The 23,930-nt window shown below is 39.7% G+C and overlaps 2 protein-coding genes across 2 annotated transcripts; one reads left to right on the top strand and one right to left on the bottom strand.

Moving 5' to 3' along the window:
* Window positions 1-369: 369 nt before the first annotated feature.
* LOC103962728 (U3 small nucleolar ribonucleoprotein protein IMP3-like) lies at window positions 370-2,412 on the top strand. The gene is made up of 5 exons (XM_048579364.1): window positions 370-374; window positions 489-785; window positions 910-1,017; window positions 1,623-1,697; window positions 1,950-2,412. Exons 1-5 carry the CDS (start codon window positions 370-372, stop codon window positions 2,179-2,181), a joined length of 717 nt encoding a protein of 238 aa, XP_048435321.1. The 3' UTR covers window positions 2,182-2,412.
* Window positions 2,413-2,723: 311 nt separating this feature from the next.
* LOC103962729 (auxin transport protein BIG) lies at window positions 2,724-22,139 on the bottom strand. Its single transcript, XM_009375490.3, is given in 22 exon segments — window positions 2,724-3,212; window positions 3,214-3,762; window positions 3,867-4,373; window positions 4,754-5,773; window positions 5,860-6,003; window positions 6,541-6,942; window positions 7,274-7,496; window positions 7,604-8,574; window positions 8,576-11,583; window positions 11,586-12,148; window positions 12,239-12,473; window positions 13,071-13,251; window positions 13,377-13,991; window positions 14,114-14,415; window positions 14,418-16,787; window positions 16,790-17,741; window positions 17,743-18,513; window positions 18,515-20,172; window positions 20,266-20,317; window positions 20,319-20,432; window positions 21,431-21,537; window positions 21,790-22,139. Coding segments are annotated over 22 exon segments (15,279 nt in total). The 5' UTR covers window positions 22,049-22,139; the 3' UTR covers window positions 2,724-2,936.
* Between the last annotated feature and the right edge of the window lie 1,791 nt (window positions 22,140-23,930).

The raw sequence follows: 23,930 nt of genomic DNA, 5'->3' as shown, positions 1-23,930 counted from the left end.
ATCACTGTGATAAAGGGCCATTTGCGGCATGTACGAACATAAAGAAACTTCTTGTGCTGGAAATGTCACGTAAAAAGTAAGCCTTATGATGGTTTTTAAATAAAAAAAATTATGAAAATCAATTAGAAACTGTAAATTATGTGATTGTTAAGTTTTCGCATGATCTTTTGCAAGTGAAGTAAAAAAAAATATTATAAAAAAAAAAACTTTCTCGTGAATTAAGTCATTTGGACGCAGTTTTATCATTTATTGAGTACCAAAAGCACTTCTTAAGCTTGAAGCTAAAAAAAATTCAATAAATAAGACTAATTAAGCAAAACTAATGAAAAATGTTTGAAAACTTTGAGTTTTAACGAAAATGACAAAAAAATGTTGTAAGTGAAAAGTACTAGAAGTGACTTTTAAGAGTAAAAATGCCTTAACGTTAAAAGTGAATAGTACTAGAAGTATTTCGTTAATACTCTCTAATTTTAACTTTTTATCATAAGCATAAATGCACAAGGGCTTTCGATCAAAAAAGGTTTGAGTTATTCAAACGGGAGAGCGAAACGGTACGTTTTGTTCCAATCTAGGGCTTTTGCAACACTTCTACCCCTTTTTCCCTCCACCTGGGGTTTTTGCTCTTTCATCCCCCTCTGCGGAAAAGCAACCAAGAGAGAGCTCAAGTTTCATGAGAAGAAGCTGCTGAAGAAAGTGAACTTCTTGGAATGGAAGAGAGAAGAAGGTCACAGAGAAACTCAGGTTCTGCAGCGTTACCATGTCACCGGTCGCGACGAATACAAAAAGTAAAATTACAATTTTTTTTTCCCTTAATTTCATGTCACTTTTCAGGTTTTATCAGTCGATTAATCTTTCGATTAACTGGGTTTTGTTCCTTTCCAATTAAAATTTTGAAAAATTGGAAAATAGGTACTCAGGTTTGTGCCGGATGGTGCACAAGCTGGTGAACATATTGAAGCAGTTGAACCCGAACGATCCGTATCGGATCGAAATGACCGATATGCTCTTGGAAAAATTGTGAGTTATACTTTGTTTCTTCATGTGCTTCTCAAATTGTTGTATTGTAGGAATTTGCAGTAATTTTTTTTTTTTTTTTTTGATGCTCATGTAGTTTAATTGATATGTCAGTTGAAAGCATTAATATTTCAAAGCTGCATAAGAAACCCATATGAAGTTATCAAATTTTGGTCAATTGGGTCCTAAATGGCATTTTGTGTTACTCTATGGGTTATCGAGAAAAAAAAAGTAGTGATGATATCGATATTTAGAAATTTTAACTCCTCAAGTGTGGTCATTATTGTGAGAATTTAAGAGAATTGTTCGGGATGTATTGGTGATAACGAAATTTAGAAATCTTAACCCCAAAGTGTGTTCTTTATTGTGTTACATAAAGAGAGAAGTATTGGGGATCTATTTAATGGGGATCTATTTAATGAGGATCTGGTTGTAGATGACTCGAGTATTGTATGATCCGAACTCAATAAGTTTTTGCTTGTTTTCAATTGTGTTGTACAAGAATATGGTGATTTTTGGTCTAGCATCGTCTTAAGTGCAAGGGATCTAATATTTCTGTGGTTTTTAGTTGTGATTAATACTTAAAAAAAGGTTTATGTTGACGACAGGTATAATATCGGTGTTATACCATCCAAGCAAAGCTTAGCATTATGTGAGCGCTTATCGGTGTCATCCCTTTGCAGGTAATCTTCACTTACTCTTTTACAGGAATTTCAATCCTTACCCTCGGTGAATTCTTATAAAACTATTGACAGAAAAGTTTGCAACAAAAGATAGAAGAGGTGCTGCCTTAGTGATTGCACTAGTTTATTGGAGTTTATCATGAGTGATGGTGGCTTACCGTCCACGAGGACAGACAGGGAATAGAATACTTCCGAATATGTGTATGCATCTCGTCTCGTCTGTTACTTTACTGACAATGTCTCTGTTTGCAGACGTAGGCTTGCAACTGTTTTGGTTCGTTTGAAGTTTGCTGAGCACCTGAAAGAAGCTGTCACGTACATCGAGCAAGGGCACATTCGAGTTGGTCCGGAGACTGTTTCTGACCCAGCATTCCTTGTGACAAGGAATATGGAAGATTTCATTACGTGGGTTGATTCATCGAAGATTAGGAGAAAGGTGTTGCAGTACAATGACAAGCTGGACGATTATGATGCGATGAACTAAGGTGTGTGAACTTAGAGGTTCTTTCGTCCCCTTTTTGTAGGTGGCCGGAAAAAGAGAAACCAATTCGTAATTTGCCAGGTTCATCGTGTATTAAACATCTCAGCGAGAGGGTTCTTTTGTGCGTCCAATGTGGCATTTTTGTCTGAATTTTGGCAACGTTTTATCTTCGTGTTCAATAGATACATATTTTTCGAGAATTTCTGATTGAAATGGGTTCGGCGTCTCTCCTAATCCCATCTCATTTTCATGGCCAAGCCCTGTATAACCGAAAATTTGTGTATGGATAGTGCTATTCACATACAGTTTTACCTTCCCTTGGAACTTGTAATTTTTGGCCATCGAGCTTCATCAATTATAACGGTTGAAAATTCAGAGAGGTGTGTGAAAAATAAAAGTAAGTGTCGATACTGGAATCTGCAAGAAAGCAACTTCACACACGAAACTCGAAATTTGAAGAGAGACTTGCACTTGAGGTAAAATTGTTGCAGACCTGTAGAATTGTAGGGAGAAACATAAATTTAATAAAATCAGTAAACTGCAGATTTTTAAGGAGAAAAATTAATTTTACTACCAAGGAGCCATACGTGTACGACAAAATCAGAAGAGACAGATATCAGATATGTACGGAGTCCGAAGATTCTGAACCCCATGAAATGGGGTAAGTAATTTTACAAGTATTACTATTTGCCTAAATTAAAAGAAAATCCCGCAGCCAACAACAACAACACATTCGACGCCGGTAGTTAACCGAATTTTCAGCCTCGCCCCGCATCGATTGCTGCACGTACAAAGTCCTCACAGTTGGTAATGCCACCAGACAGCACATCCGCTAAAACACCGATTATGTCAAATGCCTCCTGCAAATCGCTCGCGGAACTCATCTCGTCAAGCCATGATAGCATTTCCTTCGAGAAATCCACCATCTCCTTTACGTTCAAAAGCCGCTCTTTCATCACTACCTCCCAAACTTCCAAGCTTCCACTGTCATCCCCTTCAGATACTCCCGATGTACCTTCTGTTGGGGCCGGTGCCTGCATTTGCTGGTTTTTTGACCTTGAAGAAACGTTGCAACTGCTCAATCAAGCCAGTGTAGACAAGCATTGGTCGAATAACGGACAAAAGCTCATCGGCACCCCCAATCTCTGCACTAGGACTTTGGCTTGTATTACCAGAGTCTATATTGACTACAGGAGATGAACTGGATGATGTGCGACCTGCTGACCGACCATGAGTGTGCTGCATGTAGGCATGGTATATTCCACGCTGCAAGAAGGCACGGCGGTGTTGCAACCAGGATTCATGAGATTCTGAAAGAAGTGAATTCACCATCATAAACTGGACAGTTTCTTCAGATCCCATAGACGGTTGTTTCTCAGGAGTAGAAGTCCTAGAATCTGATGCAGACGATGACAAATATGCTGTCAGAGACTTGGCCATTGTATGACGCTGAGATGAGCTTCCCTGATCGAGAAGGTGACGTGCCATTTGGATCATGAAAGGAAGAAATCTGGAGTTGCTTTCCCTTCCACCACCTCTGCATTCTGCACTAAATGATGCCCCGGTAGCAAAACGAGCTAGCATCTACGTAACAGAACATCCATAATTATAAGGTCCAAATTCAAGATAATGCACGACGGAAAGGCTAAATAACAAGACAGAAGAAAAGTGTGAAGAAAATATGGTACCAGAACAATGTCATAAGTCAACAGCCGAAGGCGGCTTCCATCAGCACGTCCAAGAGCATTGAGGTTGTCCCAGTACTGGTCAACATGGCGAATATACTGCGCTAAAGGAACAGACGGACCTCTCACAGGGAACAAAGAATTGCAAAGAGATTCATTATTTCTGAGAGTTGCTCCTTCCCACTCCTTCTTTGGATTTTTCAGAGCAGCATCTGCTCTCTTGGCTTCCTGATGGCACTGGAAATGAATAATGTTGAAATAACTAACAGTTGTATAAACACACTCCCCACGTGCGCTTCCAGAAGTCCCTGCACCTAAATTCACTCGCTTGCTATAAGAGTAAACACCAAGTAGGTCAGTAGGCCTCAGACTGTAACCCTCTCGGCAAACCATGCATGCTAAGCCATCCTCCTCCTCTTCCTCCACGTCTTCTAAACCTTCAAGTAATGGTCGTGAAACAACAATACGCTCACCGCCATGTGAAGCTAGCTCTTGTCGCATTCCAAGACCCTGAGTTTACGGATAAGAAAGGAACCATCAGTTTCACCACTAGTAATTAGTTATACTCATTTTCTCAATACTAATTACAGGAACGTCAAACAAGAAAATAAATGCAATAAGAACTAAATTCTATCCTAATTCTACCATGAGAATCGTCTCTTACAATCTAGTAAATTTATATTGCTTTCAATCGCTGACCCCCTAAGGAAACCTGAACTCCTGTTTTAAGTAGAGAATAACTATTAGGTAACCTTATTTTCCATATCGAATTCTGTAACATGATAACAATCTACTTCACTGGGCACCTGCTTTCATATAATTCAAAAATAAACTATAAAAAGAATTCTCAATAACTATATATAAAAAAAAAAAAATGCTCAATGAATTACCAGAAGCAATTCCTCTCTTCTCCTTAGAGCTCTACGCCTCATTTCATCCCTGGTGGCATGTCTCAATCTCCGCACCTTCTCCTCCAAAAAGCCATCTCCTTTTCCCTCCTTATTTGAAAGGGTGTCCAATAAGTTTTCAGCCCTCGCGCCTATCTCGTTTTCCCCCGGGACCCCTTCCAAAGCATGAAGTAAAGGTAAAATCCCTCCCTCATCAATACACTTTTGAGTGGCCAAATGTCCTGTCGACAAGCCTCTTAGCATAGACAATATCAGTGGGACAGATGGCAGTGTCAAGCCCATTGCCCATTCTGCACTAGATTTAAAGCCAGCCTGTCCCGCAGCTGAAAAACTATCCCTCAGATGTCTAACTGCAACGCCAGTAATGCCCCTCTCAAGAATAATGTCTTTCAGTCTATCTCCGCAGGAACTTGTTTTAAGAGACTCAGATACCCTTACAAAATTTTCCAACGTGAACCTCTGCTTGGCAGCTTGCTGGGCGATGCTTTCATCTTTTGGGTCATCTTCATGTTCTCTTTGCAGCCGATCGTATTCCCTCCAGTCCTGCAAGGGTGGGCTGAAGTGTTGGATAAGCGCTTCCATTGCAGCAGGTTCACCATATGTCAAGTAGGGCAAGATTCTTGCAACCATCTCATTGTTCCGCTGCTGTTTGTTTGATTTCTTAAGGCCCAAAGGATGAGATAATCTCTCCAGAAACATGAGGACTATTTTCTTGGCCTGCTCACCGGTCTCTTCACTAGTGACAGTAAGAGCACTTTGTGTGATGCTAATGTTATCACTTTCATTAGCTTCCAGAGTCAGACTCTCAACAATGAGAAGAATGCCTTCAGCTGGCTCCATGGCATCAACAGAAAAGGCATGTCTTGCAGTTTCAAGTAGTAGACCTAAAGCTCCTAACCTCAGCAAAGCTCGTCTGTTCTCTCTTATTTTACAGCAATGCATGAGGAGATTTAGAACAGCCACCAACTGCTCTTGGTTGGACTTGAAATCATCACGCAGATGCTGTAAATCATATTATAAGTCAAATAATAGGCAGCAAAAGGTTTCACTTCAAAAGTAAAGAAGGAATAATGAAATATGAAACACACCTGGATCATGTTCAATATAATTTCCAGCCCACCATACTCACGAACAGCACCTGCAATGGCAAACTCAACCTCTGGATCTTGCGACTCCTCTCTATCTTCTTCCAATTCTTTAATCATAGGCTCAGTTGCTTCACCATCTAAGCCCTGAAAATTGTATCCAAAAAGAGAATATATATGATCAAATGAATATCAAGGTAAAGAGTCGTAAGACGACCAAACATAATAGAAAACGTCAATATTCATCCATTAGGAATAAATTATGTCAGGTTGCATTTGGATGAACGCTTTTGAAATATGAGATTATTATTTCAATATCAAGTTGGCTGAAAGATTATAATGAGTATCTATCTTTAGATTTTAGCAAAATTCATGGATGGATTCAAAATTGAGCTACAAAATGAATTTAAAATGATTGGGTGAAGCATAACATCTCAAATCTATGATTTACATGATCTGTTAGAAACTATACGTGATTTGATAGAGAAATAAATTTTCTTTTCTATGCAATTTAAATGTCAGTTTTGTTTGAACTTCATTTATGCAATGATGGAAGTGTGACCAAACATCATATATTGGTACGGAAATGGAGAAAAAGGTTACTCCTTTGTCATTCAGAAGAAAATACTTGTCAGTACGCAGACTTGTACATGGGAAAGTTAGATGAGAACAGCTATAACAAACCTGAAGCCGAAAGGTCACTATCATAGGTGGAGAGTCTCTAGCTGATGGAACAGCATTGGGAGATAACAATGTCGTATTGGCCATGGCATTGGAAGACTGACTTGACTTCTTCCAGACTTGCTCATAGACTTGCGCTATGCTCAAATCAAGGGAGATAATGTTCCCAGCAACTAGCAATTCCATCCCATAGTCATCTTCAAGAAGACCTAGCAGATCCAACTGATGGCAAATTTTGTTCTTGACATCACGCATCAGAGGACCAATCTCAGAACTAGAATAGGGATTCTTTGTCATAGATCCCCTAATGAACTCTTCTTGTGTATGTGCCTTGTTTAGAACCAGCAGATACACTGGCTCTGGTTTTGATGGGCATATCAGATTGCAGAGCTGCTCCAGGATAAACTGTTCATATAGTTGAATGTTAGTGCTGGGACCTAAGTCAGTGAAAGCAAAACAAAGGAACCCCGTGCATACGCATACAAAAAAAAAAAAACAAAAACAAAAAAAGTTATGTGAAGAACACAAGCACCATATGAGAAGGTGAGCCTTGTACAAACTATAAAGAACCCAAGAAACAGTGACTTTTATCTAGACACAGCAAAAGTTTTACCGTACTACAAACGTATAATTAGGTATCAGTATATTAGCATTTTGATGAGTTATTTTGATAAACCAGTCTGGAAGCATCATTTACAAAGCAGAGAATGCACGAAAGTAAGTTTATCAACCATACCAGACAAGTTCGTCCTTTTCTCTCCTCCACGTGGTTTTGCAAACCACAGATGCAGGCTCTAATGAACTGCCGTTTATTTTCGCTGCTTTCAAGCAGAAGGCTATCTAAAAGGTCTTTCAGGAGCCGATTGCAATCACTGATTAACTTTGTCTTCTGCACTATCAAGCTGTGAATAACAATAAGAGCCTCAAGAACTTCCGACAGCAAATTGTCTTGCATGAATCTGACATCAAGATGAACAAAATTTGTTAAGCTTAAGCATGAAAGTTTTTTCAAAGAATGGAATCAGTTAAGCACAAAATTTGAAGTTAGTAAAGAAACCAGTCATACCTGGATCGAATATTCGGAACCTCCAAAAATTTACCAAGCAGCTCTATAAGCTTGTGAAGTATGAATCCTTGAGAAATGTCAATACGCATGCTCCTTTCTAGAGATTCAACATTGCCAACTTCTTGAGTAATTAGTTTACAAATTGTACCAAGACATCCACGCACAGTCAAAAACAGGCGAGCATCTTCTGAATCTATCATCTTGAACAGAGACTCAAAATATTCCGCAGCACTTTCACCAGCAGAAAGAGTTGCTGGTAGCAAGGACACTAGTAAGTTCAATAACCGAAATCGTCTTGATGCACTCTGAGCACAGAGCAGACTTATCAACATGCACATCTCTGACCTTATAGATTGAGAACAAGCACTAAGAGCAAGTTCTGTAACCCATGCCCCCAGCTCAAATGCTGACAAGTCATTCTTAGCTGTCTTACTAGTATGCCTCTTCCACCTGAGTGCATATTTAAGAGCCAGGAATTCTTGTCTCTGAGCTCGAGTCTTCTGGCTACCACCTTTAACAGACTGCGACACTTTGTACTGCCTTCTAACAAAATCAAGATATGATGCTCCCTTCTCCCATTCTGCATAGCTTAATAATTGAATGTCCTGAGTCTTTTGAGATGCATCCCAGTTCTTATCTAGTGGTTCCGCTGACTTGGTACCACCACCATGTCCACCCAAAGATCCAGACTTATTTGAATTGCTTTCATCATTGCTCTGCGAACCGGTAGTAGCTTTTCCCGTATTAGGCTCTTTATCTGGTACATCAGGTTTTGGAGGAGTACATGCCTGAGATATAATCCTCAGACAAGGAAGAATGACATGCTCAGAAATGGCAGGATGCTTAGCACCCAATTTAATAGAAGAAAATAGCAGCTGAAAAACAACACGCAATCTTGATTCCCAAAATTCATCAGTGAGAGAACATACTTCTGACAGCAATGACAACTCTTCACGAGTGGCCAGAGCAATAGTCCATAGAGCGATGATGTTCAAGGCAATACATAACCTTTTTCTCAATTAAGCTGTTCAACTCGGTCACTGCATTTATATCACCCTCAGAGAATGCACAAAGAACGGCCCTAGCTTGGATACGAGCTGTTTTAGGACCTTGATGAATGTTATTTTCAAATAGTTCCGTTAAAATGCCAGCAGCAACAAGTTGTCTCTTGGAGTTTGGATGCTTTGATAGGACCTGTAAGACTTCAAGACACTGCGTCACAAATGTAGAAGCACAGCCATAGCAATTATTTGGAGACCTAGAAACCACAAATCTGGAAACAGCCGCTCCGTTAACAGACTGTTTCTGGTGCAAATAATTCATCAAAACCCGGCGTAACCCTTGCAGTGTCTGGACACTCTTGCTGACAGAATCAAAAGCTGCTTTGCACTTCTCACCATACAGGACACCAAGAAGAGCTATTTTACGATTAATCTTGCATGTAGGCCCAGGTAAGGCGACCATCATTTGCTGCACCGAATCCTTCTGTTGCGAGTCCATTTCAATCTCACCGACACTCGACACAATCTTAAGCAGGGGCTTCTTGAATCCTAGAAGTTGCTGATATCTCCTATGAGCATTTTCTGATTCAGTTTCTATAGCAGCCAACCCTCTCTTCATATCTTCATCATTCTCCATGTCATCAAAAGTAAAACTTGGCTTTGCCATGAAATTGAACTCAAATCTACCATATTTACTATAGCCACACTCGTTGCATAGAAAGGAATCCAGATTTTCATAATTAATGTTGCGGCACTGCCTGCACTGATAAGCATTCTCATGGCAATTGCCACAAATACCATGCTTATCAGTGACAGGTCGACTGCAACGTGGGCATTGCAATGGTTCAAGAGACAAAGCCTGGAGATTTTCGTAGAAGGAATCCAGCTCAATCATGAAGTTACAAGCTGTAATTGGAATGGGAAAGTCCACTTTCAGTTCAGTCTGATTGAAAGTGAGATGGCAACTCTTGGCACGTTTCCACAGAGACCAATTATTTTTCAACTCTGACAAGTCAGCCACTGGTCGATTATTGTAATACAGGTTCAAGACTTTCACTGATTTAGGCTTTCGCGCATCATTGACATTCATGGTCACTGTCTGGATGGTGTAACTCCCAGTGCATTTCACTATGATGCGATTATCTGTGAACTTTGTTTCAGATTTCAGACTTTCAAGCTTCATCCTGCTGTATGGCACCTCTGGAGAGCTGCAGGCAACACAAGGCTCACTCTCAAGATAGTACCCATCAAATTCGACTAATCCACTTAAAGTGTTGTATATGCGGGAATTTGGATGATTAGCTAAAAGCTCATTTTGTGAATGAAGTGTCTCAAAGATGCATTTGACTACATCAGGGGTTAAGCATCGATCCACAAGCTCACTGCTCTGTTGCTTTGAGCTGACATCTGGAACTTTACCCAGCAACCATGTGATAAGTTCAGTATACTCAACAATATTTTGACCATACATTGGTAGACATTTTACTTTCTCCAAGAGAGTCACCACCATAGTTTCCTTGAATGATGGCTTAGCATGATGCCACACACCATAAAGAACACACTTGGCCTCTGCACGCACAGACCTAGAATTCCATTCAAGCAAAAAGCAATCAATGAATTGCTTCAAGACATCTCCACCCTTGTCAGTGAAGATATATATCAGAGACTCCATATCCACATAAGACTTTTCTGAACCAGATTCTGTTCCTTCTTCACCTTTCTTCTTCTTTTTGGGATCCTGAGATTGTGTCCCTGATTTGTTTGAATTAATACCTGAATCCACAGCTTCAGTTTTCTGTAATAAATGACCAACATCCTTTCCCGTGTAAAAGGAAAGATTCAACAGCTTCAAAATCTCAATAACTGACTCTTCTGCAAGATAGAACACTCCATTAATCAAGAATGGTAGGAAATCTGTATGTTTCAAACAGTACTTCTGCCAGTTACGAGGTCGTGCTGCAGCTACTTCAGCCATTGTTGAGAGGCACTTAACTATCGTAACACTTCTCTCATATGACAAATGATTTTGAAACCCACCCGACTTGTTTACATGTTTGTAAAGTTTTTTCATCTCACTTGAGAATTGCCAGGAGTCTCGCACAGTGTAATAGTGAGTTTTGCTTCCACAGAGATGGAGGAAAAGCCTCCTTGCATATCTTCTCACAAAAGTTGTGTGAGGATTGTTAATGTAACTGCAGAGAACATCTTGATATCCATCTAGCTTCAAATCCTTGCCAGAGGGGATCTTTGAAACCTTCTCTTTCTCCCCCATCTTGTCTTGCTTTTCAGGTCTAACCAAGGTGTATACCAGCCGGAAGGTATTCTCCAACAGCAACCTATGGTAGTCCACAAATATATCTGTACGGTGGGCTTTTGCATATGAGTCTGAAAAGAAAGGAGAAAAATTGCCAGCTGCTACATCCCTACGAACTGTTAATAGAGCACCGCATCCAGAACCAGGTCCTGCGTTTTCATAATTAACAGAAGGGGACTTAAAAACATGCACCAACTGTTGCAGTATATCCATCAGGTAACTGATAACAGACTGTTGCCTAAGAGAATTGCATGCTTGGAGCAGCTGCGATGCAAAGTCATTTTTCTCTTGATCATCCAAAGAAGATGAGGCAGCAACCGAGATGGAGGGTGAAATCTGGATGATGCTTTTATCATGTGTATCTGTTGTCCCACTAGGTTTTGGCATGGAACTATCACTGCCAGGCTGGTGCCAGTTTCGTAGCATCAAGGTAAAGAATATGAATACAAGTATTGCAACTTCCCCAAATGAAGAGCGGGATTTGGCAACAAAAGGTTGGTTCAGATTAAGCTCATCCAAAAACCATCTAATCAATTTCTCCAGATTTAAGCTTTCAGGCTTTGAGGTGTCTGTGAAAGGTCCACCAATAGCAGATGATAATCTGTAGAAGAGCTGCATAACAGGGATTGCCCGGACCCCCGACATCGATTGCATCCACCCTTTAATTGTTCAAGAAGCTCAGAGAGAAGTAAAGAATTTAAAGCCCGTGTCGAAGCAGACATTGAAACAGAGTCATTCACTGAACCAGAAAACTCCCCAGACTCGTTGGGTTCCAGGACATGAATTGTTGGGGCAGAATTCTGAGTACTGGCATCTGCAGATGCTGGCAATACGCTTGAATCACTTACATCATCCGGTGTGAAGAGAAACTCATTGCCATCTCCGCCTAATGATTCCACTTCAATGGGTATTGCTGTCATAGGATGATCTCTGGAGTGCAGTGGAGGGAGACGATCTGCATCCTGTACTTCATAGCATGCCTCACAAAGATCAAAATCAGGACAAATAGTACAATGCCATCGCCTTCTGAGTATAGGAACAGTGGTGCAACCATCACAGCAGTATTGAACGGATGAAGTGATAGAATCTTCTTCAATCATGACTTGGGCATTTCCACCAGTTGTGTCAGCATGCACAGGTGCAGATACTACATTTTCTACAGCATCATCGGTGGCCAACATAGTTTGCTTTGGAAATGGAACCTGAAGCAACCTTGAAGATACAGCCAAGCTGAAACAGAAATGGTAGTTTAAGCGAATAATAGAACAAACTAAAAACAAGTTGAAGATATTAAACAAATAAGTATTAAGAATTTACTACCTTGTTGATGTTTGAACAGCCTCATTGGACGAAAAGAGAAGCTTTTTGAATAATACAGCAGCAGGTCCAACAGAGTGTAGCCCTGTACCCTTTCCATGTAAAGCCAGGCATTCAGCATAACAATAAATCAGATCTACCGAAGATACAACAATGTTGTTCATTGTTTGTGTGTCAAGCTGCTCTAAGTCCAAAATTCCCCAAAGAACTTGAAAAAGCCCATCAATAACTTCAGAACCTGGATGAGGGATTGGAATCACAGATCCGTTAGTTTCACATGAAATATATCACAGATGCAGGATGAATGCAGTAACTGTGATAACAAAACTTATGCATAAACTTGTAACACCACCTAAAGTTTAGGTGTACAAAAATTAACAAAGCTAACACCACGAAAATTCCAACATAACAGTTTAGCAAAACATAATTGTGTAGGAAACAATGAAAATATTAGTCACATGGAACTAAAAAGTGCTGCCAATCAGAATGCCCGAAAATTAAAAAGCTACACAGTGTAGACCAATATAGATTTACACGAGAAATAACATAGAAGTAATTAAACCATCTATATAATTAATGTACAAGAATCATATCAACTTTACCAGAGACTACAAGGGAAGTAATGCAACAAGCACTTGATTAAATCTTATGGAAAGTAATCTACCATGAATCAGACGCAACTTACATAAACAATTAACTATATTGATTGGACATCTGCCATATGCATTTGTATGAAGATCTGGTTCTTGCTTAAGGTTCATATACTACATTCAACACAAAAGATTGAATTCTTAAACATGTAAGCAATTCAGTGCACTGGTTAATGTGAAACTACCATGTATCTCCAAGAAAGTTGCTAGATTTGGGCGACGGTGCAATGCAATCTTAGATACTGCACGCATCTGCGCTGTAAACTCTTCAATTATCCATGCCCCTGCAGTACCACCAACCCCAAGCCTTGAAGAGAGTACAGAGGTTGATTTCACCACTCCAAGAAGCCGCATCGTGTCCTTAACCTGAAGATGTCAGTTGATAATTAAACAACACATTTCTTCATGACTTATGCATAAACAAGGACACTGATAAAATTGCTAATGTATCTACGGACAGTGGGTACTTTATTAATTGCTAATTCACATACTTGATAGTAAGTGTCTTTTTTGGGGAACACAGCCTGCAAGACATGGCAAGCAGCAGCCTGCAACAAGGGCTCTCGATCACTCTCATATATTTTTTCCAATAACTGCTTGCACCTGAGTTTGCTCAGCTCCGGACTAAATTCCTCAACTTTGGAGCTACCACGAGATCTACAGGAGTAAATCCTGGATAGAAGATTAAGACCATCAGCTATGACCTGCTCCTGCATAGGAGCAGACTGCATTGACCGGCGTTTTTTCCCAGATTCTGAAAGCAACGAATTACAACCAAGCACACGAGCTTCCATATCAAGTACAGCATCCATTTTCTCTTTCCAGCCAAATTCATCTTTAGCTCTACCGTATACTTCAAGACAGTCAATTCTAGGCAAAGCAGATCCATTAAATGTGGGTCCAACAGTGATTGTAAATTCTTCGTCAGCAAGGAGTGACTCAGCAACTGTAAATGGTATATCATACCAAGAACGCATGCCCTCATCTAATTTAATCACCCTATGGAAAATAGTTATATCAGAAGGTATATGGTTTGCTGATGTATTACCCACATGCACACGAAACCCAACCATGATGATATCGGGGTTCGAATTGGAGACAGATATCTGAGGGAAAAAAACAGTAATGTTAGAACCATAAACTATAGAAGAAAGGAGATAAAAACCAAAAAAATTAGACTCTAAATCATGCCATGAGTGTCAGGTCACTAGACCCTTGCAACAATTACCTTACATCCTGCAGGGCTTGGACTTTCTAGAAAGCCATCCTCAGATGCCAAGCTCTGCTTAGCCCGTTCAGAATCACCATTTCTGATGGCATCACCACCCAATTTCACATCCGCTGTTATGCACACTGTTTTCTCGAAAAAATCAAGTGGGAATTCTGGGTTAATGCCGGCATAAGCCTTGTTGCTGAGAATTCCAGAACCCAATTTTTTTACTTTCTCTGCTGTTGCACTAGCACTGGCATCGACTCCCATTGGTGTATGTGAGTATATCTGAAGGCTACCATCATCGTGTAAAACAAGAAGTGAATCTTATCTTTGGATAAAGGCTTATAAGCAGTTACTCCAACTAAAGGTGAAGTCGAACCCACTGCATGTCGCAAGTTCTGTGCAAATAACTCGTGCGATCCCATAGATACAGCAATGGCAGAGTTTGATTTTATACTTGAGAAGCAAACAAATAAACCACTGTCAGCCAGCAATTCCTTCCAACGATGAAGTCCCGCAGACCGCTGTTTACCATCTTGTTCCTCTTCATATATGGAAGATATCTCACTTAGAGATGAGGCATTGGGGCTTAGCCGGCCTACCAAGGTAGTGCCATCTTGATAAGATAGGAAAAGTAATTTGTACGCTGAAGAAAAGTACAACGATGAGCCCTTCGCGTCTATTACTTTATCCTGTGTCTGGATTACTTCCTTCAAAGGTGTAGCCCCAACATTACCTTCCACTGACAATTCTAGCCTAAACAGCCTTCCATGTTCTGAGAGAACAATAAGAAACATCCTCCCCTGAGAAGCCACAACAAGTGTTGCATCCACAATCATATCATCTGGCAGTGTAAAGTAGTGTATAGGACTGATGTTGTCCTGAGATAGATCATATATTTTGACAAATCTGTTGGTAATGACCATCAATTGAACCTGAGAACCTGGAACCCAGTCAACACGTTTAATATATGCACCTTGCAGTGCCAGTTCAATGGCAAGACGATCAGTCACTTCACCACGAGGATTAACAGTGAGGACCTGGCAATCTTCATAGCCTGCTACTGCAAGATAATTCTCTACCACTGGATTGAAAGTAAGATGCACGATTTCAAACCGAACAACATTCTTAGAGAGAGGCTTAACATTGGTCTTGTCTGCTGTCACTGGTGCAATGGTGGCCTGTCCAATCAACTGCACAACATCAAATATAGCAACTTTATCACCTTCTCCAACAGCAAGTCGCCCTCGAATACTGACACTGAGCAAGGATTTCACAAGAGACCCACTAGCTAAATGTGATTTAAGTTCTTTGGCATTTGAATAGTCGGCCTTTACCTTCAGGTCTAAGGACCCACTTTTATATGCCTTCTTCAATTGCAAGAGATCAACACCAAAAGACAGCACTTTGTCTTTACCAAGAGCGATTTTATTATCTTTTGACAAGTTCGAGTCTCTTTTACAAGTTATGTATGGGAACAATGAAGAGCAAAGTTCAAGCACCTGACCTTCAACATCAAGTTCTTCAAGCAATGGTGTGATCGCATCTTGAAGCTCTCTTGGGATGGATGAGTTCTCTACCTCAGTACTAGTATCCTCATCAAAATCTGAATCACTTTCGGGTAGCTGCTCTCCATCCTCCGTGAAGGGTAATAGAGCCTGGAAATTACTATCACTATGGACTGGAGCGCTACTACTTCCAGTGAACTTGCGTGGCTTTAAGCACTGACAGTTGCTTCCTCTAACACCCCCAGCTCCACAGTCACAAAAGAAACGACTAGAGCGAGAATAAACAACACGATGACCGCGATGACAAACTTTTGCACACACAGAGCAACAGCCTTTTGACACTGTCAGATCACATGTATAACAGAAGTACCAATGTTGTTCCATGAAATTGCTACCGCTAGAAGTAAATGTGCAAACTTTAGAAGCAAGGGCCCTTTCACTGTTAGTATCCTCTTCATCATCCTTGTCCAGGCTGGCCACCTCACCATCAGAAGTTCCATCATCCTCATCCTCGTCTACAGAAGTTGCATCACATTCAAGAGCGATGGAACCATCTTCTTGATTAGAAGAAAGGACCAATGCCTCGGAGTTTTTCCTCGATCCTACTGGCCTTGAAGCCATAGGTCCCACACCACCAAGAGCATTTACAGGCAGAGACTTCCCAGACGACCTTTCTAAGGTATTCTTGCCAGACTCACAATCACTTAAGACACTCCCAAAAAAGCCAAAAAGAAACTTCAGACCTGGTAGCAGGCAATCATTGCCAGATAACTTCTCCATCAGCATTATGGTCTTCTTTAAAAGCAATCTCACTGAAGCATCCCCCTTAGACAGTTGAACAACAAATTGGAAAAATGATTTGGCAACATGAATATCAAATTGCAAAAATGCAGGTCCAAGGGAAACCAGAACAGCTTCAAAAATATGACTCTGCAGTTCTGTTGAATTCAAATTAGGAGGTGACGATACAATGAATAAAATAAAGTTCATAGTTGACTCTCTCAGAGAGATGGAACTTCCTTTTGAACTATTAACTCCACCTGAAGCTTCTGTTACACAACCTAACAGCCTCTTCTCCAACCATTTGGAAAGCAAAATCAAGTCCATGCCAAGAAACTTGTTTTGGATCTTCTGTTTAAGATCAGGAAACTGCTCTCCAGTTAACAGATCAACAAAAAGTTAAGAACCTTTATGTTAACTGTTTCAGAGTAACAATTATGTAAAGAGTCAATTAGAACCAGTAGATTGCCACGCTGCACACCAAATAGCTCCTTCACCTGCTCGGGGACATCTTCTATACCAAGATAGAATTTAAAATAATCAACCATTGCAGGGTCTTTCCTTAGGCTATCCATTGTATCAATAGCTTTGGTAATTATGCACTCATGGATAGTGCCGTCACTTACTCCTCTGGAATTGATATCCCTTAAAAATCCTTCTAGGTGCTCTAATAGAATTAAATTGGCACAGTCTGATCCTCCCAAACCTACACTCAAGCTATCATATATGGTTTCACATTTCCCATGAATGCTTTCAAAAATCCTATCAGACTTGATTGTCACTGCCATATCAAGAATTTGATGAAGCACTTCATTCTCCAAGCAGACATTTCCTATCATATCTTTCATTTTAAGCAGACCAACCAGAATGGAAATGATCCCTCTAATGTTAAGAATGCAAGAAAGGAGAACACCACTGGAAGTCTGAAGATTCAGTGGGAAACCATGCAGCATACATTGCCAGGAGGCCCCACACAAAATTCCTGAAGCTCTTTGGTCAATAATAGCGTCAAACTTAGCCAAGGGGTCAATAACAGACTCCAGATGGAACGAATAAGTTCCAGTCTTTCCTAGCTCATCCTGAAGGCATTTGTCAAATCCTGAATGCTTAAAAAGCAACAATGGTGAAAACCCATCAGCATCCTTCTGGCTATTACCAAAGGTAGCCACAAAAGCTTTCTGATAAGCCAGTAAATAACTGTTCAGCAAAGATGAAAATGTCTTCAACAAAATCGAAACTTGATCAGCGTTCATTAAAGAGGCAATCAGACCTTCAGCAACAGCAATATACTCATTGTCCTTGGACATGTTCTCTATCCAGTTTGAACCCACTCCTGGGACTTTATTCTTCACTGCCATACCTTGAGATCCCAACATCAAGCAAGGTGAGTGCCAAAGACAGACATCTTGCGTTTCTCAAGAAACCCCAGCCTGCTTCCTCAGTGTGCTCAGATAAGTGCTGAAGCAGCTGAACTACAACTTGAGAATTAGTTTTCACATCAACAGTAGCCTGATGACCTAGAATTGAATGGCTGAAGAAAAAGAAGTTTTCCATGTCAGAAACGTCAAAAGTCTGTGGCTTGCTACTTGAAGGAAGCTGATGTTCCTTTGAAGTACCGAGAGTTGGAAAATCCCAACAAAGTATGAAAATGTATCTTTCAACAATAAGATCCTCCACCGCTGCAGCCTGTTTGCCTTTCCACAATCCCAGAATTGACCAAATGGTTGAACAGATCTCGTACCAGTTCAAGCATAAGGAGTCAACATCCACATGATCTAGAGACTGTGAAGCAGGGAAGGCAGATGTATCAATCAGTTGATGAATCAAGGGACTGATGTCAGACTCTTCTTCAAATGATGCACTCATTACATTCTTAAATACCACTGAGACCCATGATGACAAATGATCGTTCGCCCCAAGCTGTGAACTGGAGTACGGAGCCTCCCTCAACTTGGACCGCAGAGGTACAAGCAAGGACGAAGGACAAGTCTGTGGGTAAAATATCATATGGCGAAGCACTAAAATCAACCTTGAAACCAGTAGAGCCCAGCAAGACAAATGCGTACTGTTAAAACCCGAAGTTGGAGCACCAACTGCTCTAAGAGCAGAAAATATTAATTTCGCCTGTGATAGTTTTTTCCTCTTCGGATGATAAGTGAAATGCCATAAGAAGAATCTCAATATGAAAAGCACATGGAAGGGCGTCAAGAAGTTCCTTCAAGGTAGGGGATTTTAAAGAAACAGTTTTGGTCTTCTCAACAATAAAATCAACAAAGCCCCTAAAAATTTGGGTTCTCAACCGGCTACCAGACAAACCCACCCTACAGAAAAGGGTGTGCGCTAGCAGGGTAAGGGTCTGATTATTGTAAACAAAAATATCATTCTCATTCTCAACATTCAAAATCTTCTCAACAAAGTACTCTTCCAGTGAATCAGGTAATGCATGGTGTGAGATCAGGTCTTGCAACAAATCAAAACAAAGTTCATGGGTATGCCCAATCTTTTTCTCTTCATGTGAAAGGGAAGAGCACTCAGGACTCCTATCCTCAGGATATCCCTGGCTGTAGAGTAAGGACAGAAAAATATCAATATGGCTTCTGCTAAGCTTCACACGGCCATCCTCAAAAACAGACGGATGCCATTCAGGAGAGAAGACGAACCCTTTAAGAAACCTCAACAGCTCCGTAGCAGCTTCCATTGGCATATTACTCTGGCTAGAGCTAGAATTAACAACCACTGGTGGCTGATCATAACCGTCTGTAGACCCACGACCACTCTCAGAGAAAAGGTCTCCAAAAAGGGCTTCATCTTCATGGCAAACCACATTTTCTAATTCGGAGCTGCAAGTAGTTTTTGCACAAATAGAATATGATCTCTCCACTTTTGGTCTCAGTTTTACTCCCTCAGAATGAAGGAAAAATATAAGATGCATCAGATCGTCCATCCACTGCTTTGAGGAAGGGAATATTATTTGCACCAGATGTTCAAATGTGTAACTTTGGAGTAAAGGAATTTTCTCAGAATGAACAAGGCACGAAGGAGAATCAAGAAAATTGATGCTACTTCCAGTATGCTCTGTATCTAACTCCTTCCAATTGATAGCCCGACTAGTCTGCCTCTTAAGGTCATGAATGAGCATCAATATGTGGACAACAACACGAGGAAAATAAGCTAGTGGGGGCTTCAGGTTAGCAGCAGTCTTGTTATATCTCCATACAGAAGCATCTAAATTGTCTAGTATGGAAGCTACCACACAGACTTGGACATTCAAGAAAACACTGCTGTTGCAGAAAGTAACCCGGACAAGTTCAAGAAAGTCTTCCAATATCAACAGATTGAGGCTCTCAAAACTACCTTCGACTGCAATATGGCTATTTACAAACTCGAAGCAAGGTCTAAACAACCCAGGCACTGCATCAGCAAAAGAAGCAACTGCTTGCAACAATGACACATCATGTTCAATATATGGGATGTCCTTTGTAAGACTTCGAAGTAGCTTTATAATCCTCAAACTGAAAGACAGCCTCTTACAGATGTATGGCCCAGCAATCTTCTCATCAAACATATCTGGAAGCACAATGTGCTCCTTGCAGAGCAAAATCAAACGTTGAATGCACCCTGCATGAACAGCTGCCCAATGCTGGGATAGAAAAACTAATTTGTTGAAATCCTGGTGGAAAGCAGGGCCACCAAACCCAGTGGTTTGCTTATCTGATTGTATGCACTCAGAAGCTAAAGACATAAACAGGCGATCCACTGGTTTCTCTGCCCTTGAGCAATTGACACCTTCTCAGACACACAAACAGCTAGTATCAGTATGAAGCAAACCATGAGAGAACAACAGTAGAAGATATCAATTCTTATGAGCCAAACTATTACCTTGAGGACCACACTTAATGTAGTTGTCAAGATCATTACCACAAGAACTACAGGGTAACAGATGGCAACAAGTCCACCAGGCTATCTACCGAACAAGGTTGCAGCACATCAGGCGTTTTATCCATTCTATTAATCAATGCCATCTCCAAAAGCTGCACCATACTATTCTGCAAACCAAACAAAGGTTGAATTATAAACAAAAATTTGAGCCATTATTCATTCCCTCCCCAAAAGTGCATAAACACTAATACCTTGGGGACCACACTTATGGAAAACACAGAAACCAACACAACAAAAAAGTAACTCATACATATATTCACAAGGATCAGGATAGAGGACCCAGAAAAAAATAAAAAAAGTCACTCCCTCTCTCTCCTCCATTCATACAAGACACGGTCAGTGTTAATGTTATTGATTTTCATCTATTAGACATGATAGTTGTAGGCCTCTAAGCACATGACAGCAAAGCGCACAATATTAGAGCCACAGAGTGCCTCAACACTGGAGTGGTTGAAAGATAATTAGAATAGACTGTGTCAAGAGGTAAAGGAGGTGCCTAACTTGAATACTTAATATTTATGGAAAACGGACCCAAAAAATTTATCTTACAATTTTTTTAAAATGAGGCAGAGTGCCCACGCAAGAAGCAGTTCACTATATATATATTGTCCGTCTTTCATTGTGTTGTCGCTGTAATACATTTATTTGTTTGCAACTTTGCATAAAATAAAAAAACAGCATACATCACATCTGAAATTACTTGCAAATTCCAGTTGATGGTAAAAGCAATATCCAATTACTAGTACTGTGCCTAAAAGAAAAAACATGGAGCTCAACACTCATAAAATGCGCCAACCAATCAGAAAAGACACAATGAATTCAATAATTATACTGCGCTATTAAAAAGGTTGATCCCCACCATCAGAGTTGATTTAACAACTACGAAAACCAATTAGTGTGTTTTCCATAACCAACAATCATACAATCTGATATTAGAGAATAATAGCAAAATGTGCATGACTAATTCATAGGTCCTCAAAACAATAACCGTAAACAAATATACAAAACAGTCGCCTTTCAAATGATTAACGCAGGTGCGCAAAAATAATAACATTCAAACTAAACGAGTCATCCGAACTTGATATAGAAAGTAGAACTAACTAACCTGAATGCTAATATCTTCGCTGCTAAATTCTGATCTTTCCAAATAACATACAGCAAATTCCAACGACTGTTGCACAATAGCAACGATTACCGCATCCGCTTGCTCCACTGTACACGCAATCACAACCAAATTAAGTACATTTTTTACCTCAACACTCCATTAACGCTTCAAAATTGCAATCTTTAAGATTTAGAAGCAATAAAAACTACAAATACATATAAAATTAGCTGCAACTTAGAATTAAGTACTTCGAATTCGATATCGTCTACTTCTATATTAACAAGAAAGCATCAATATTCAAAAAACAAACAAAAGGCAACTAATTTCACGTAGAAGAAGATGAAAGGAAGCTCATGTACCGGACAGAGATCGAGAGGAGGAAGCGACGGCGTAGGAAATCGAATACACGGCTTGAATTTGAGAATCGGTCCATGATTGGAGCCCTAGCTTACCGTCTCCGGCGGCCTCAACGCCACGTTTTAGAATCGGGAGAAGGTTCTCGAGTCCCGGTCTGATCGAGTCGGAGGAGGAGCGCAGCCTCTGCAGGAGATCAGTGGACGAGATGGGCTTGCCGTCGGAGTAGATAGATTCGGCGAGTCTGGTGATGGTCTCGGCCATGGCGAGCGAGACGATCGAGTGCGAGGTTCAGTGCATCGGAGAGAGAGAGAGGAAGGAGGAGGAAGAGTGTTTGGGGTCGGAAGTAGAGAGAGGTAAGGAAAATGAAATGGGTTTTAGGGGAAAGATAATAATGTTTATAAGGCGGTGTAGAGGAATCTAGTGACGAATTAGTAAAAAACTATATTCATATCATATTTTTATACCACATTTTTATACCAATGCATATGATATGAACAGTCATGTCATTTGAAAAATTTGCAAAACCCAAGAAAATAAAGGAGAAAGACTCGTCGTATACTACAATCATCATTTATTAACTAGTTTTTCTTAATTATTAGTTTATTAAATAATGAACTAAATTTAAAAATCTAATTAATTCAAATAATGTGACTATCTACATCAAATACCAACTAAGATAGTATGAAAATATGGTACGAAAACATAATATGTATACAAAATTAACTTGCTTTTTACTATTTAGAACAAACAACGACAAAAGGAACCAGGATCCTCGTCGGATCCATTCGCAATCGTGTTCTTTCATCATATATCGTACGGTTATAAATCATTTAAAATTTAAAATTTAAAATTCAAATATAAATAGTACCTAACGAAAATTAACCGCACAATATACGATAAACGGACACGATTACGTGATGCCTAGGATCCCTAGGGAATGGATCCGACGAGGATCCTGGTTCCGACAAAAGAACAAAAGCTTTGCTTTATTCCCAAGCAAAAGTGATCCTAGAGATGTTTTATTATTTCTCTTTTTTCAAAAAACGTCGGCTGATGGCTTTGTTATGTTAATTCATTTTTTTTTTAAGTTAAGTAAACTTACAGAGGTATTTGAATCTTCCTTTGCATATGTGTGTTTACTAGATCCAATAATCGAATTCATAATTTACCGTATAAAATATGAGCCTGAAATTCGTCACAGATACATTTATTTTCTTTATCTTTGAGTAGGGAATTGGAATTTCACACATAAAAAAAGTAGCACTGTGCTAAAAGTTGTTTATACTTCTTAATTTTCTTTAGACTCTGTGAATGGTGCACTTTGCGTGTGCAGTATAATGAATATCGTGTTCCAAAGAGAATACATAAATGAACGAAGAGAGCAAAGCTATAAGTTGTAGCCCATAATACAAAGCTAATCTTGTTTTTGAAATTTGTTATGAAATTGTGTTATGTATATTTTAAGAAGTATTATTTAATTTTTGAATAGTTTTTGTTTATATGTATGCAAGTATTGTATAACACTACCATAATATAATGAAGGGGGAATTTGTAATTTGACAGAAGAATAACCAATTACCTAGAATTCAACGTATCATTTGTTAGGAAAGAGTCCTCTCCGGATTTATACATCTAGAGCCTAGGGATTAAATGATTCAGATCTCTTAAAATTTGATCTAACGACTAAAAGCAGAGAAATTAGTAAAAACTTCTAAAAACTACAATAATTTTTTGCCGTATAATCAAATTTTAAAAGTCCAGATTATTTGATCCCTGAGCTTTGGATGCATAGATCCGGAAAAAATCTCTTCCCCATTTGTTATTCATTGTCTATCCACGGCGGACGCCCCGCAGGCCTAGAGTCACGCTTAATTGATCTAATAATGCATTATTTTAAAATTCAGCTTAGTTATAAGCTCACACAGTACACATTATTATTTTGGTTTCAAATCCATAACTTATCGTGTAAAATACGAGCCTGAAATTCGTCGTAAAGGCATTTGTTTTCTTTATCTTTGAGTAGGGAATTGGAATTTCACACATAAAGAAAGTAGCACTGTGCTAAAAGTTGTTGATACTTCTTAATTTTCTTTAAACTTTGTGAATGCTGCACTTTGCGTGTGCAATAATAATGAATATCGTG

Source organism: the organism of the source record quoted next, unplaced genomic scaffold (genome assembly GCF_019419815.1).
Source record: "Pyrus x bretschneideri cultivar Hongxiangsu unplaced genomic scaffold, Pyrus_bretschneideri_v1 Contig13, whole genome shotgun sequence".
Taxonomy (NCBI): Eukaryota; Viridiplantae; Streptophyta; class Magnoliopsida; order Rosales; family Rosaceae; genus Pyrus; species Pyrus x bretschneideri.
This window is presented reverse-complemented; position numbering and strand designations above follow the sequence as displayed.